General features: G+C 36.9%; 1 protein-coding gene across 4 annotated transcripts in view; it reads left to right on the forward strand.

Annotated features, from left to right (window-relative positions):
• Positions 1–14,038, forward strand: part of PCGF5 (polycomb group ring finger 5) — a 97,665-nt gene extending 83,627 nt beyond the window's left edge. For 2 of the 4 annotated variants that reach the window (XM_034776366.1, XM_034776368.1), the window contains 4 exons: positions 5,085–5,183; positions 6,706–6,795; positions 8,899–8,958; positions 11,378–14,038. In XM_034776366.1, coding sequence (XP_034632257.1) covers positions 5,085–5,183; positions 6,706–6,795; positions 8,899–8,958; positions 11,378–11,425 — 297 coding nt within the window. In that variant the 3' untranslated portion in view covers positions 11,426–14,038. The remainder of the gene's footprint in view (positions 1–5,084; positions 5,184–6,705; positions 6,796–8,898; positions 8,959–11,377) is intronic. The other 2 variants (XM_034776367.1, XM_034776370.1) reach the window with 1 other exon arrangement.
• Positions 14,039–14,326: the final 288 nt, after the last annotated feature.

Here is a 14,326-nt window from a genome sequence, read left to right on the forward strand (position 1 = left end):
GTGTTGACACTAACTTGTTCTGTGACCTTGGGCAAGTCACTTTCCCTATTTAAAAAATGGAGATGATGAGGCTTGCCAGTCTTCCAGCACTTAGGGGTATTTTCTTTCTCTCATGTCTGAGCCCTTCCTAAGGGGAGCAAGCTATTTAGGAATCCTTGCCGATTTTACTTTCAAATTGTCAAACTGCTGCACAGAGAAAATCATAAAAGGATACATACAAAATACTCACCTAGTCAAGTACTACAGAATGCTTTACTGAGTAGGTGTGTATTTTAAACAATCATGCTCAATATTTGAAACTCTTTACTCAATAGAAAAGTCTTTGGGCTGGTCTACACTTAGTCCGGACTTCGGACTAAGGTACGCAAATTCAGCTACGTTAATAACATAGCTGAATTCGAAGTACCTTAGTCCGGACTTACCGCGGTCCAGACGCGGCCGGAAGTCTCCCCCCGTCGACGCCGCGTACTCCTCTCGGCGAGCTGGAGTACCGGCGTCGATTGTGAGCACTTCCGGGATCGATCCCAGAACATCGATGGCGTGCCTCCGGACCAGCCGGTAAGTGTAGACTAGGCCTTTGTTCTGACCCAGGATCAGCAGAACTGTGTATGTGTCTGTGTCCCTCCCTCAACTCGATATGTCACATGTTGCAAGAAATGTCTCTTTCTCCCAAGATAGGTCTCTGTGTTTTGCAGGTTGGATAAAAAGTGTTAACCACATAGGCGCTAGGGTCTGCAATAACAGATCACATCTCAACATTGGGGCCTTAGAGAGTTTTCACTGGATTATTTGAGAGAGGTTTTAGTGTTTCAAGAAGTGTTGCATCTGTTCAGCTATCATGTGGCTGTGTCCGTTTCCTGTTAGCCCATGTTCCTTTTATATTTTCTTCATTTCTGTATTTTTTTAAAAAAATATACAAAATACTGATATGTTGGAAGAACTTGCTTTGTCAATGTTGTTGATTCCCTTAAAAGAAAGTTAAAAGCAATGCAATAGAGGACCAGCAGAGGGCTGGACAAAAATGGCTTCTTGAAGCCTGAGATGTAAGGGGTTATCAAAGTAAACTGCCTCCATCGACTTCCTGAACCTACTAATTCCTCCCATAAAACAGAGCACAGGGTTTCAGAAGATGGAGTCTCCAAGAAAAAAAAAATCAGAACACCTACTCCAGAGGTAGAAACCAAGGATAAAATGCTGGAAAAATCTTGGCAGATGGTGAAACCCAAGAAAAGGAGGCTAGGAAAAGAAAAGACAAATCCTCTCGATAATGTAATGTCAGTTATAGAAGTGAACCTGAACAGGAGTACTCAGGTATCTAAGGAATCAGCTAAAGATTATACAGAAGGGACTTCCTGAAGTCATCAAGAATGAACAATTGTGAAGTAACTATGTTAATGTTAGAAGGGAAATAGTATGGTATTTGTTTTAAGTGGGATGAGCATAATTTTGTGATAGCTGCATTTTAGAAAATAAAGGACAATAGGGAATAGGTAGGGGTATCCTAGGGATGGAGGAGATAGAGAGGTAATGGGGAGGAGCCCTTACGCTCAAATGTAACTTAAGTGAGCAGATGATAATCAATCCCTGAGGGTGAGGGTCAAGGTCCCATAGGTGGAGAATGTACCATCTTTGAATTACAAGAGAAGCAGCCCAAGTATTCATGGGGAGAGTACTGAGGTTTAGAGTTCAGCAAAACACTTGTTTGGGGAGTGATTTATATGGTATAGTGGTATTTTGGTTTTGGATTTAAATTAGGGGAAAAGCAGGAGTGGGGAGGCAAAGGGGAAGTGTTATAGGAAATAGCTAGGGAAGTTTACAAACAGAAATCAAGCCATATTCAGGCAAACTATCGCAAATGCAACACAATTAGAAACCAGAGACATCGGACACACAAGGATTCATGCCATCAAACAGCTAAAAAAAATCACAATCATTTCAAGCTTTTCAGTAAGCTAAATAGTTATTCTCAATGGCTCTTCCTTTTAAATAACATCTTTGAATGTCAAAGGGCTAAATAATGTCATTAAAAGGGAAAAAGTTCTGGACGAATTTAAAAAACACGCTCTTAGATTATTCTACTTCAGGAAACATTCTCAGGAAGGGTAAATTATGGGCATGAAAGGTAATTGGTTTAGGCAGATATTTTTTGCTTCAGCCAAAGAAAAGAAAAGAAAAGAGGTGTGCATGTATTTGCTGAACATGTATGTTTCCACATTAAAGACCAGTTTAGCTTGTTGAAGGGCACCATTGCTGGGTTATTAATAAGAGTTGGCTCAGTGCCTCCCAATTAAAAGCAATTTTTTTTTTAAGATTTTTAAAATTCTGCAGCACTTTAGGATGAGGAAATTATACCTGGAGGAGACTTCTGTTCCACACTGATTCTTTAGGGGGACAGACCTGACAAAAAAGTCAAGAGGGGTGGGAAAACAGATGTAGCATTGACTTCTCTGTGCTAATAACTCAATCTTGGATTGTAGGAGAGAACTGCACCCGTGGGAAAGAGACTATACATTTTATTCACACCCACAGTAAGCTAGATTTATTGTTTCTGTCTAAATCCTTAATGAAGCAGACAGGACCGGCACAAATTGGCACCATTACAGGGCCAGATCATGCACCACTGAAAGTAGTATTTGATAGGTGGGATAGGTCCTAAAGATCACTTTTTGGGGACAAATGAACTGCTTGTTTCTCCAAGACAAAGATCGGGTTGCAGCCGTTAAAGAGGATATTGTTCAATACTTTCAGATTAATGATCTGGACAATATAAAAAGAGGTCTTATCTGGGAGACAGGTAAAGCTGTATTTGGGGGCCATTTGGATAAGCAGAACTCTCAATTGAAGAAAGAAAGCACTCAAGAAAAAAATAGAACTAGTATAGGAGATAAAAAGTATAGGAGAACTAGTATAGGAGATAAAAAGATTACAAGACAGTCATAAAAATAGGTTCAAAAGAAGAATATCAACAATTAACTAATATAAGGGGAAATTGAATATGTTGATGAGAGATGCCACTGAAAAAGCCTATAAGTATCTGAAGAAGATGTTTTATAAAAAAGGAAATAAAAAGTATAATCTTTTGGTTCAAAAGCTTAAAGGGATTCAACAGCAACATGTTATTCCAGGAAGTAAAAACAATCAGCAAAGGATAAATTACACACCCTAATGAAATATGTGCTATTTTTGCTACTTATTATAAACACCTCAGTTTGTCAGATAATCCAAGCTCTGAATCTATTCAGAAATATCTGTAAATAGCAGGCTTGCCAAAGATAAAATTGATTAAGCAACTTTAGTTAAAGAAATAACAGAGGAAGTAATCTTAGAGGCAAAAGCAAGCATGAACAGTGATAAAACTCCAGGACCTGATGGTGTTCTAGCTGAATTTTACAAGGTATTTAAGGAGGTATTAGTGGGTCCCTTGAGGGGTACCTTTTGTCCTTTTCTGTTAAAGGGGGAACTTCCACAACCTTTGAAAGAAACTACTGTTGTTCTCCCTCAAGTTGGAAAAGATCTTACTTTATGCACTATTGAATCATGACATATTTTAGCAAAAATACTAGCTAGTCGATTGCAAAACTCTGTGCTCTCAGCTTATATAAATCCAGATCAAACTTGATTAATTAAGGAGAGACAAATGTCGGACAATATTCAGAGAGTACTTGGAATCATCCATAATGCTGAATCAAGTAAAGATCTGTTTCTTTTGTTATCACTTCTTGTAGAGAAAGCCTTTGATAGAATAGAGCGGAACTTTCTATTTCAAATCCTGCCCCTTATGGATACTGAGTCCCAGTTCCTTAAATGGATAATTGCTTTTTACACCAGTCCAGAAGCAGCTGTGCACGTTACTGGGGTTAAATCACCACTGTTTGAATTACACAGAGGGACTAGGCAAGGATGTCCATTGTCTCCTTTACTTTTTCACTGGCATAGAGCCTTTTGCACAAAGGAACAATGAATCTATCACAGGAATAAAACTTGAAGGAACTTATCAGAAAGTATCTTTAAATACAAGTAATGTCATATTATTTTTAACTAAGCCAAATATTTCCCTAAAATTAATTTCTAAAGAAGTCCATGACTTTGGGAAAGTGTCTGGATTTGAAGTAAATTATGTCAAATCTGAAATGCTAGCTGTAAATTTGCCAGATTCTGAAAAGTCATTGCTCCAGAAAACATTAAGGTACCTGGGAATTTAAATCTCAGACAACCTGGAAGAGCTCTATGATTTAAATGTCAAACAACTATTTCAGCAAATGAAAAAAGATGTGGAGTACTGGAGGAAGTATTCAAGTTGGTTAGGAAGAATAGTCACAGTCAAAATAACCGTTTTGCCAAGAATATCTTTCTTGTTTCAAAAACAACAAGGAGTCCGGTGGCACCTTAAAGACTAACAGATTTATTTGGGCATAAGCTTTCGTTAGTAAAAAACCCACTTCTTCAGATGCATCTGGTTGCATCTGAAGAAGTGGGTGTTTTACCCACAAAAGCTTATGGCCAAATAAATCTGTTAATCTTTAAGGTGCCACCAGACTCCTCGTTGTTTTTGTGGATACAGACTAACATGGCTACCTCCTGATACTTCCTTGTTTCAAAATCTTTCTGTGATTATCCCAGATAAAACCCTTGCAGGAATACAAAGGATGTTGTTTAAATTTATATGGAACAAGAAGAGACCTAAAGTGAGAGTAGATTCTTTATACAGACCCATTGAACAGGATGGGCTAGCTGTTCCAAATATCTATGGTACTATCAAACTAGCCAGTGCAAAGCAGTAGCAGATTGGGGGTGCTCTAACCCAGCCAAACACCGTGTCTATACTGAACAAGAAAATTGTGGCAGTGTAAATTTCACCAGCCTACCTTGGATTAATAAAAAATTATGCCTTCCAGAAATGTATATACATCCTTCATAAATTAATAATAAAACTAAATAAATAGAGACAATACAGTAAAATTAGTTAACAGTAAACATGCCCACTCTAATAAATATTCTTGTGCCAAAAGTTGCATACATGCTATTAAAGTGAGGGTGCTTTGTTTCAAAATATCTAACACCCCTTCTCTGATGTGTTCCTTTAGGGTTTAATGAAGAAATTCATCCGCTGTTCTACACGAGTAACTGTAGGAACCATCAAAAAGTTTCTCAGTTTAAAATTAAAGCTTCCAAGTTCTTATGAGGTAAGTTCCCCCACCCACTGCAAAATATTAAATTTAAGCTTCAGCTAAACAAAGTCTTTTTAAAATAACTCAATCAGTGAGTACAAGGCAGTATTCAGTCTCTGGTACAAGGTTTCCTAAACCCGGAAATGAGCCAGACCCACTGAAGGGCACTTAGCCAATGGAGCACCAACTGCACTTGCTACCCGGGCACCTTCATATAAATATTGCTTGTTGCTCAGCTTTGGAGTGACCATCATTTTGTTTTATCAGTAAGGTTAAGATTCTGTCACAGGTATTTTTAGTAAAAATCAGGGACAGGTTGCGGGCTTCTGTGAACTTTTGTTTGTTGCCCGCAACCTGTTCCTGTCTTTTACTAAAAATTCCCTGGGGAGAGAGGGACAAATAGAGTGCTGCCGGGGGCTTGCAGCTCCAGCCCTTCCACTGCTCTTGCAGCAGGGACTGACCCAACCCCAGCCAGCTGCTCCGGTGGCCCTGGGGCTAGCCGCTAGTCAGCTGTTCCGGGGGTCACTGCTCCAGCCCTGACGCTGCTCCTGCGACAGGGGCTGACCCAACTCTGGCCAGCTGCTTCGGTAGCCCAGGGCTAACAGCTGCTCCAGCCCTGCCCCAGAAGTAGTCATAGAGGTCCTAGAAAGTCACAGTATCCATAACAGAATCATATCCTTATGTATTAGTTATCTTTTCAGTTTTTTGATATACAGGTATATGTTTTCTCTTCTTGCCTCCTTTTATATGGTTAATAACAAAAGTAACCCTATAGCTATAACTGCTGGGAAAGAAGGAGTGGTGACTAGACACCACCTGACCAAAACGTTCTTCAGTTTCATTAGTGATCCTTCATTGTTACTGTGTAATGTGAAAAGCAGCCCAGTTCTGATAGACTAACCTATGTCTAAGTACTTATATGGCCTCCATTACCATAATATCTGAACACCACATGATCTTTAATATATTTTCCCTAACAATACCCCTGTGAGGTGGGGAAGTAATATTAATCTGGCCAATGGAGCAGCTCCTCTGCTAAACAGCAATAGGAAAATTTCTAAAAAGTCTCAGTGGAGATAAGACCTAAGAGACAATAAACAGGAGACCCCACAATGCCATTTTGGTAGAAATGCTTCTCACAGACTCTCTCACTTCATCACATTGTTTTCTTCTCCTGCCCTAAGTCCTCAAGTAATAAAGAATGGTATTTGCATTTTTGGATTATTCTTAATTTTTTTAATAAGCAGGAAAGTGTGATAGTCATGTGTATCCTTAGGACTAAAAGAGTATTGCAATGTTCAGAGCATCTTCCAAGGCACACTGTAAAGCTTTTCTCTTTACTCAGGTGACTGTATAGGATTAATAAAATCAATATTTTAGGGGGCATTCATCTGCATTGACATTTATTTAAGTCAATATATGGTCCATGCACTAAGAGTCTTTGGTGGGATTATTAAATAGCTAAGAGATTCACTTATGATTTCATTTAAAAGTAACAATTTCATATCTGTTGGACTCTGTCATCATTTTTTTAAAGCTGGATGTACTATGCAATGGTGAAATCATGGGGAAGGATCATACTATGGAATTCATCTATATGACAAGATGGAGACTAAGAGGCGAAAATGTGAGTACTTTTATGATTTTTACATGTACTTATATGTGCCTGTGTATAGATAGATTTCTTTGTAGAGTTTGTTTGGGTTCATGGCTTGGTCGGAAAGGTGTTCTGTGATCTTTACAAAATCTGTATTTAAAAATTAATCTCACATACTCTCCAGATTATTTATATGAAAAAATTCTATGATTAGTTATTGAAACACTACAACAGGCATACTACACAGACTTTAACATTCAGAATTAGGAGGAATACGAAGTTTGAATATACGTTCTAATTTTGAATTCTTAGGTGAAATATCTGAAACCACAAACACTTAGTCATCGTGGGAATTTCAGTTGAAATAGTATGATCCCTTAACTTGCAAAAGACTAGAGTTTCTGTCCAATCATTCTATATTCAAAATGCTCTAACTATAATATGATGGGACATTGAGAAATCATTCAAGCCATCTAATTATTTTGACATTTCTTAATTCTATATTCATGTCATGTACAGTAAACATATAATAATGTCCACAACAGATAGCACAGCTAATTTCCCCCTCCCACATATATAGTTTAGAAAAGCAATAGCTATCTTGCTGAAGGACATCTCTTAGGGATCAATGATCAGATTGAGTTAATAACCCTTAGGTTTGCTTTGGACCATTAATTACTCCCATTTGGTCATTAATTGTCGGACATCATCTCGTTGCCTGTTGTATTTATTTTATCTTTCTTTTATATATTCATTCATGTTATATGTGGTTATATGTTCTGCTTTACCTTGTAAGGCTTTGCATTGTGTGCAAAGTGGTTGCATTTAAGTGCAAGGGGAAGCTGCCCATGGGTTCAATTAAGGTTAAGTACTGGTGTAGGTTTACATACTGAGCTGTAGTAAATTCCAGAGCCCCAGCCCCCATCGCTCTGTTTTTCTATACTCACTGTGGCATAGGCAGAGGAGACGGAATTAAGCACAATGTTGATCAAACAACTCGCAAACTTTTTTAACAGTTTCACCTTTAAACCTAGTAAGACCTTCAAAAAAATTAATTTCTACATAGCAAATATTGACTAGGTTTAAGGACAGAATATTGCACTGAGATTAAAATGGCTATCAAGAATGCAATATTGCACCATCAAAGAGTGTTTTAATCTAAAAGTAGTATTGCCCTTGAATCCAGTTGGTTTTTTTTTTTACTAACCTTCTGAATTTTGTTAACATTGCTTGTGGTCTAATGAAATATTGAGGAGAAATGAGGCCGTAACAATAATAGAATGCATTCATGATGGCTGAACTACTGCCTCCTGTCAACACATGGATTCTTGACAGTTGCATTGGTTTGGAGGCAATAATGTGTACTATTTGGTCAAATGTCCATATTTGCACTAGCTTAAATTTTCAAAAAAATTAAAGGAAAAATGTTTTCTTGGATATATATGATGTTATTGAAAACTCTGTGAAATTTTATGGAACATTTATGGTCACACAGAATCTCCAGGCGATGCATTCACCTTTTCCATTGGATAATTATAAATTACTCTTAATAGCCAATGCTTGCAAACCAAAACTAACAGAAAATATAAAATGTATAATACTATCATCTTTGAAGTAGCCCAAGTCTCTTCAGGGTGCTATTCCTGCCTGGGTGAAATATTTCAGAAATTATGTTTTTGGTAACAAACCCTCCAATTATTAACCTGTTTGGAAACTTCTTTTTGAGGGGAAAATTATCAAGAAGGTTACAGTAAGGCAGCTCCAGAAATATCTGCTCTTCTGTGGTTGTCCAGCCCCTGGTCAAGTTGATTTTAAGCCAAAGTGTGGTACAGAAGCTATAATGGTTCTTAGTTAATAATCTCTTCCTTTGATGGATGAAGAGCAGGTAAATCCATTATCTATGTCAGTGACACTGTTCACTGTGAGCTTTTGTTGACATACCTCTGGACACTAGGAGAGCTTGATACAGTCTAAGAAATAATGATAATTTACTCCTTGGAAAATGTGTTCCTATTTTAAAAATAATTAATTTTAATTCTCTCATTTGAAACAAAAAAAAATTAAATGATTGATGAATGTATGTGTCCAGTTGTGGATGCCTCTTATCTGATCAGAAAATCATCTCCTCCGCAGTTTCGGTGTCAGAACTGCTCATCTTCGCAAGTCTGCTCACAGGATGGCACTTTTTATCAGGTAAGAGGCACTCACGACTGTACATATTACATATCCTGTCAACATTTTAATTGTAACTCATCGTTGTGGAGGTTTTATAACTCTGTTCCTTTGAGCTAAAACTTAACATATAAGGTCTAAGTCTTCTATTTATTCATTCCATAAAGCTTGTATTGAATGAATGAATGAATGAATGAAGTACACTCAGGAGTTTTAAGGCTTATGATTTTTTTAAATAAAGGCTCTTTATCTTCATGCTTCACTGCATACGATGATCACCAGGAGGGAGTTAAAAAAGACATCTCCCACTCTTCCCTTTCTCCCCTTATCCTCCCTCATGATAATACTGCATGGTTAGGGACTGCATGGTACCGCATGGTTAGGGACATAATGGAAGTTTATACCTCTGTAAAGTATCCAAAATTGGCAAGTAAAGAAATGTTAGATTTTCTAATGTTGTGTTCCTTTTTACTGCTTTAAATTTGGAAATGGGCTGACATCCCAGCTTCATATCCCTCTAGTGAAGCAAACCAAAACTCAAGTTCTAAACATCCCGGAACATTGGAATTGAAAACTGATCAAAACTTTCTCAAATTTTCATATTGTTCACAATGGGTGTTCTAATTAGGCCTATTTTAAAGAAGATTTCAAGCTGCAAATTTGGATCTGAATCTGGTTTCAGTATTTGATTTGAGCCCATCTCTGTTACAAATGATTGTTTTTTAAAAATGATCCCAATATGGACTAATATTTTTCTTACATGGAAAACCAAAATTAATGATCCAGGGTCAAATTCTGATACAAATGACACTTTGTAATTGTGCTGACTTCAGTTGAGTGACTTGGGTGTAATTGAGGGCAGAATTCAGTCCAAATGAAAGGGTGTTCTAGAAAAACATTTCCGTTTACGCATTACAATTTGTATTTGTTCAGTTAGCTCAACATTTTTAGTGGTATGCAGACTTTGTGCATAGGAGTTTTGAGTACAGTATAGTCTCATACTAAATTTTAGGGGTGTAATTGTCCTCATTGCTTGTGTGTAATTCCCGTTAATGTTAATAGAAGTTAGGTGCTTGTGTTCAGAGTCTGCAAGACTAAGCATTAGTTTGAAGTGTGAAAGATTCTTAAATGTTAAATGGGATGATTTCCCTTTTTCTCATGTAGTAATCATATCCTGGACTAACTAATCTGATATTGAGTTTATTTGAGCATATAGTTATTACTTATAACAAGAACTCACTTAAGGTGCTTTCTGTCTTCTCACCCAAATACCCTCGCTCTAATTGTCTGATTTTTCAGACTTCCACACCTACAAGCCCACAACAATTGTGATCTCTCCAGTTTCTGACCTTTTTCTACCATAGTGAGAAAAATTCATTAACTTCTTGCATAAGTCTTGAATGCAATGGTTATTCTTTTTTTGGTCTCTGAGATTCATCTGTTGTATTTGAAGAGTGAAAAAAGAATGCAATATTTTTGTTGCTAATGCTAATTTAGTAAAACCTCTCAGTAATTCCACCCACACAATTTAAGAAGTCTGTACCTCAACTGTGGTCCCTTCTGGCAGTGAAGTCAGAGGCTATTTGAACCCCATGCTGACATAATAGAGCATTCCTGGTTTTGTGTTAGAGACGCTCCAACACTGCAGTAAAGTTATATGGAAAAAACATCAGACTTAGACTGAAAAATATATATTATATAAATGGAACTTTCAGCAGCAAGTGACCACAAGTTCCACCTTTCTTCCCTAATCACAGTGCTCCTCAATTTATGTATCCAAATGGATGTGTTGCATTTTTGTGAATGCAAGATTAAGAGCTATTGAAAATGCAGCCTTGAATGAATATGAAGATAAGGGAATTATTTTCAGGAGATTTCAGTCCTCCTTTCTCATGAAATCAAGTGACTCTTGTTGACTTGACTTTCAAAAGAGTTGAGTAACTGCAGCTTGCATTGGTTAGTACTGGTTATAATGGGAGCTGTTGGCTCTCTGTACTTCTGAAATACCAGGCCAAGTATATCATCTTAGAATTTATTTGATCAGTATGAGATAAAAACATCTTATGAATGTTTTTGTCAAATCTAACAGCACAAGAATACCCGAATTATTTCTAGGATCACACAAGTGTGATCCAGTGGCATATGTATTGTGTATGGATGATATAATTATAATCTGACTCCTGAACTCACTGTGGTATAAGAGACTTTTTACTATATTTTTGAATAGTAAATTCAAAAATACATGGTTGTGGATGTAAATTTTATTGAAATGTATAAAACCATATTAGTCTAATTTTAGAGAGGTAAATTTTTAACTTTCCTTGTGGTACGGTTTAATTATATCTTGTTTGTATTTCATATAAACCATGCCTTCATGTTATCCTTGTTTGTCTTTTTTTGTTTGTTTGTTGTTGTGTTCTTCTTTTGTTTTTGTTTCTAGTCTTACCCAATGGTACTGCAGTATCGACCCAGAATTGACTTTGGTTAGACCAAAGGGCCGGATCCTACTGAGATGAATCCTGCACTATTTGTTACCCATCGACAGATTGCACAATGAATGGATGTGCCTGGATTAAGGGGACACAACCAGATTTTCAGCATGCAAATAAGGACATTGTCTTTCTTAAAATTGTCAATTGCATCTTTGTTGTTTCTATTAGAGCAAGCCAAGTGCCATTCTGCTACTGAAATGTGCATAAGATATTTGTGGTATCTTAAAAGTGTGCTGCAAGTCATAGCCAAAATCATGACGTGTACAGTCAAGATTCAGAAACTACAGAACATTTTGCCTGCCTGTTAGAAGAGTTTTCTGGTCCTAATGTTGATTACACTAGCAAAATGGCAGAATGCTCATTCCATGTGGTGTTGCAATTGTCACATATTTACTATTTTACTGATTATTGTTGTATAAATGATAGAGAACTGTACAAAAAGTTATGGATTATACCTTGAAAATATTTTGTATAGAAAATATATTTAGAACAGTGGTGATTGTGCCACTACATTTTTCTTGTTAAGTTTCCATGCGTCCAGGTATAGCTCGCTCATGAGTGTGCAACAATCATTTTGCAATGAATGAAGATTATCCTTACAACAATATTAGAACATAGTAATTCAACTAAGCCATTTTAAATTGTCTAAATAGATTCTACCAGTATCACCTAATAGCACCATAGCCCTTGTGAGTGCAAAATTGTATGACTTGCCTAAAGATTGGAATTTGATATACAACTATTTAGGATAATGGCAACTGGTCAAATTAGGTTTCTTTTAATAAAGTCAGTGTAAAAGTGAGGTTAAAATAATTTAAATGTCTAATAAAAAAGCAGAAATTCCTGTCTAAAATTACACCATATAGCGAACATTTATATATCTTTTGTCACTCTGTGACGTTCACTTTATTTTTAAGATTGGATTTAGATGTATCCAAGTGTGGCATGTAATAGAGTAAAATAATACAAACTAACATATTTCAAAATACATAGCTTTAATGGCATTAAATTTCTATGTTATGTTTATCTGGAGTTCAGAAGCTATTGCACATTAACTTAATTAGTTATTGTCGCATCCTAAAGCTAATTCCATAAAACTAGAGGTAATGCAATATAGTAGATAAGCAGTCTGATGAAAATAATAGGCTGTTCAAGGCATTTTTTTTTCTCAGACCTGGTAATGGTGGGGGGAAAAGTGCTTTTTTTGGCCTTAGGTATCACAAATATAATGGTTCTAGTGAAGAAAATTGTATTAAGGTTTCTGGTAACATTGCAGGGAGCATTATATTTCATGCATTTTCTGTGGTCTTCCATTGTCTTTGCTCAGTTTACAAGTCAGAGTGGGTTTTTTATTTCAAACTCTGCAGAGATACTTACAGTTCAATACTTGGTATAATTTCTACTTAATGCACAGCTACCAGCATTCCTACTTACTTTTATATGACTTTATGTATACAACACGAAGGAAACAAATTGACTTTCAGAAGCTACTATAGAATGAACTAGTCGTGCTTAGAAAATCAAATAAAAAACCTAAATAAAAAACCACAGGATCAAAGCATAAAAGATAGACAATGGGAAATAGCTCCTATAAAAGTTTGGTGGCAGCACAATTTATATGTGTAGGGCATGCAAACAAACATGCATTATGGGTGAAAAGCTGGCTTCTGAAGTCAATGAGAGTTTTGCCATTGACTTTAGTGAGAACAGGATTTCATCCTATTTGTACACACTGAGTCAGATCCTACCTTTGTGTTCCAAAAGCCACATAACAAGGGGGAGTAGAGACATTGCCCGTAGCATTCAGTTAAGGAATCCTGCCATTGCAGATGAAGATTGCATATAATGTGCTGACACAGGGTGCCATGGGAAACACTCTGATACTCCCTTCTGCAGGCACAGTGTGCTGACTGGTATTGGGGCTAGTTGGGCCATACTGTTGATAGCAACAGATGCACTTGCTGGTTGCAAAGGCTAGTCACCTCTTGCCCTCCCAGTCCATGGCATGCTCTTTTCCAGTCCATGCCATGCTCAATGGCAGATTTGACAAGCTGCTCCATGTAGGTAGATCCCAGCTCCTACACAGAGCCTTAACAAATGCAGTGGTACTCTTCACAGACACAGAGGTCTGCCAACATGGATCAGGTTTCAGGAGTGAGATCCAAATTTCTATTGCATATCCATGTTATCTGCATCATACTAAATTCCTTTATAAAGAATCAGTACAATGTTGTTTCTAAATATTTACATGTATGTACTAATGACACCTTGCAATTTTTATATCCTTCACATCATAGAAGTGTTTTTATGCCAGGAGTATTTTCAAGGTGGCTTCACATTAAAATGAAAGGTTTGTTTCAAAGCTTTTGGTTTCAGTTCATCATAAAATTAATAGCAATATTTCAAGTTTAATTATTAGTTAATTCGGAGGAGACAGTGTATTTCTTTAGTTGCATATTTGCTAGTTTGGTACATTTGAACTGGGTGTTTTAAACAAACAGAAGGACAGCACAGAATTTGTTTGCAGTGTTGTTGTAGCCATGTAGTCTCAGGATAGTCGAGAGACAAGGTAGGTGAGGTAATATTTATTGGACCAACTTCTGTTGGTGAAAGACAAGCTATCAAGCTCACAGAGCTCTTCTTCAGGTCTGAGAAAAGTACGCAGAATGTCACAGCTAAATACAAGATGGAACAAATTGCTAAATGTAAGGGGTTAACATGTTGCAAGAGACCATTCAAGTCATGAAGTGAGCAGTTAACACCTCTGCAGTCATGGGACAAAGGAGAACTAGTGGGGCACAGATGGTTATGTTGAGCCATAAATCCAGAGTCTTTATTGAGTCCATGATTTTTAATGTCTAGCAGCGTTGTGAATTTTTTCCAGCTTGTGAAGGTGT

Source organism: Trachemys scripta, chromosome 7 (assembly GCF_013100865.1).
Source record: "Trachemys scripta elegans isolate TJP31775 chromosome 7, CAS_Tse_1.0, whole genome shotgun sequence".
In the NCBI taxonomy this organism is placed as follows: Eukaryota; Metazoa; Chordata; order Testudines; family Emydidae; genus Trachemys; species Trachemys scripta.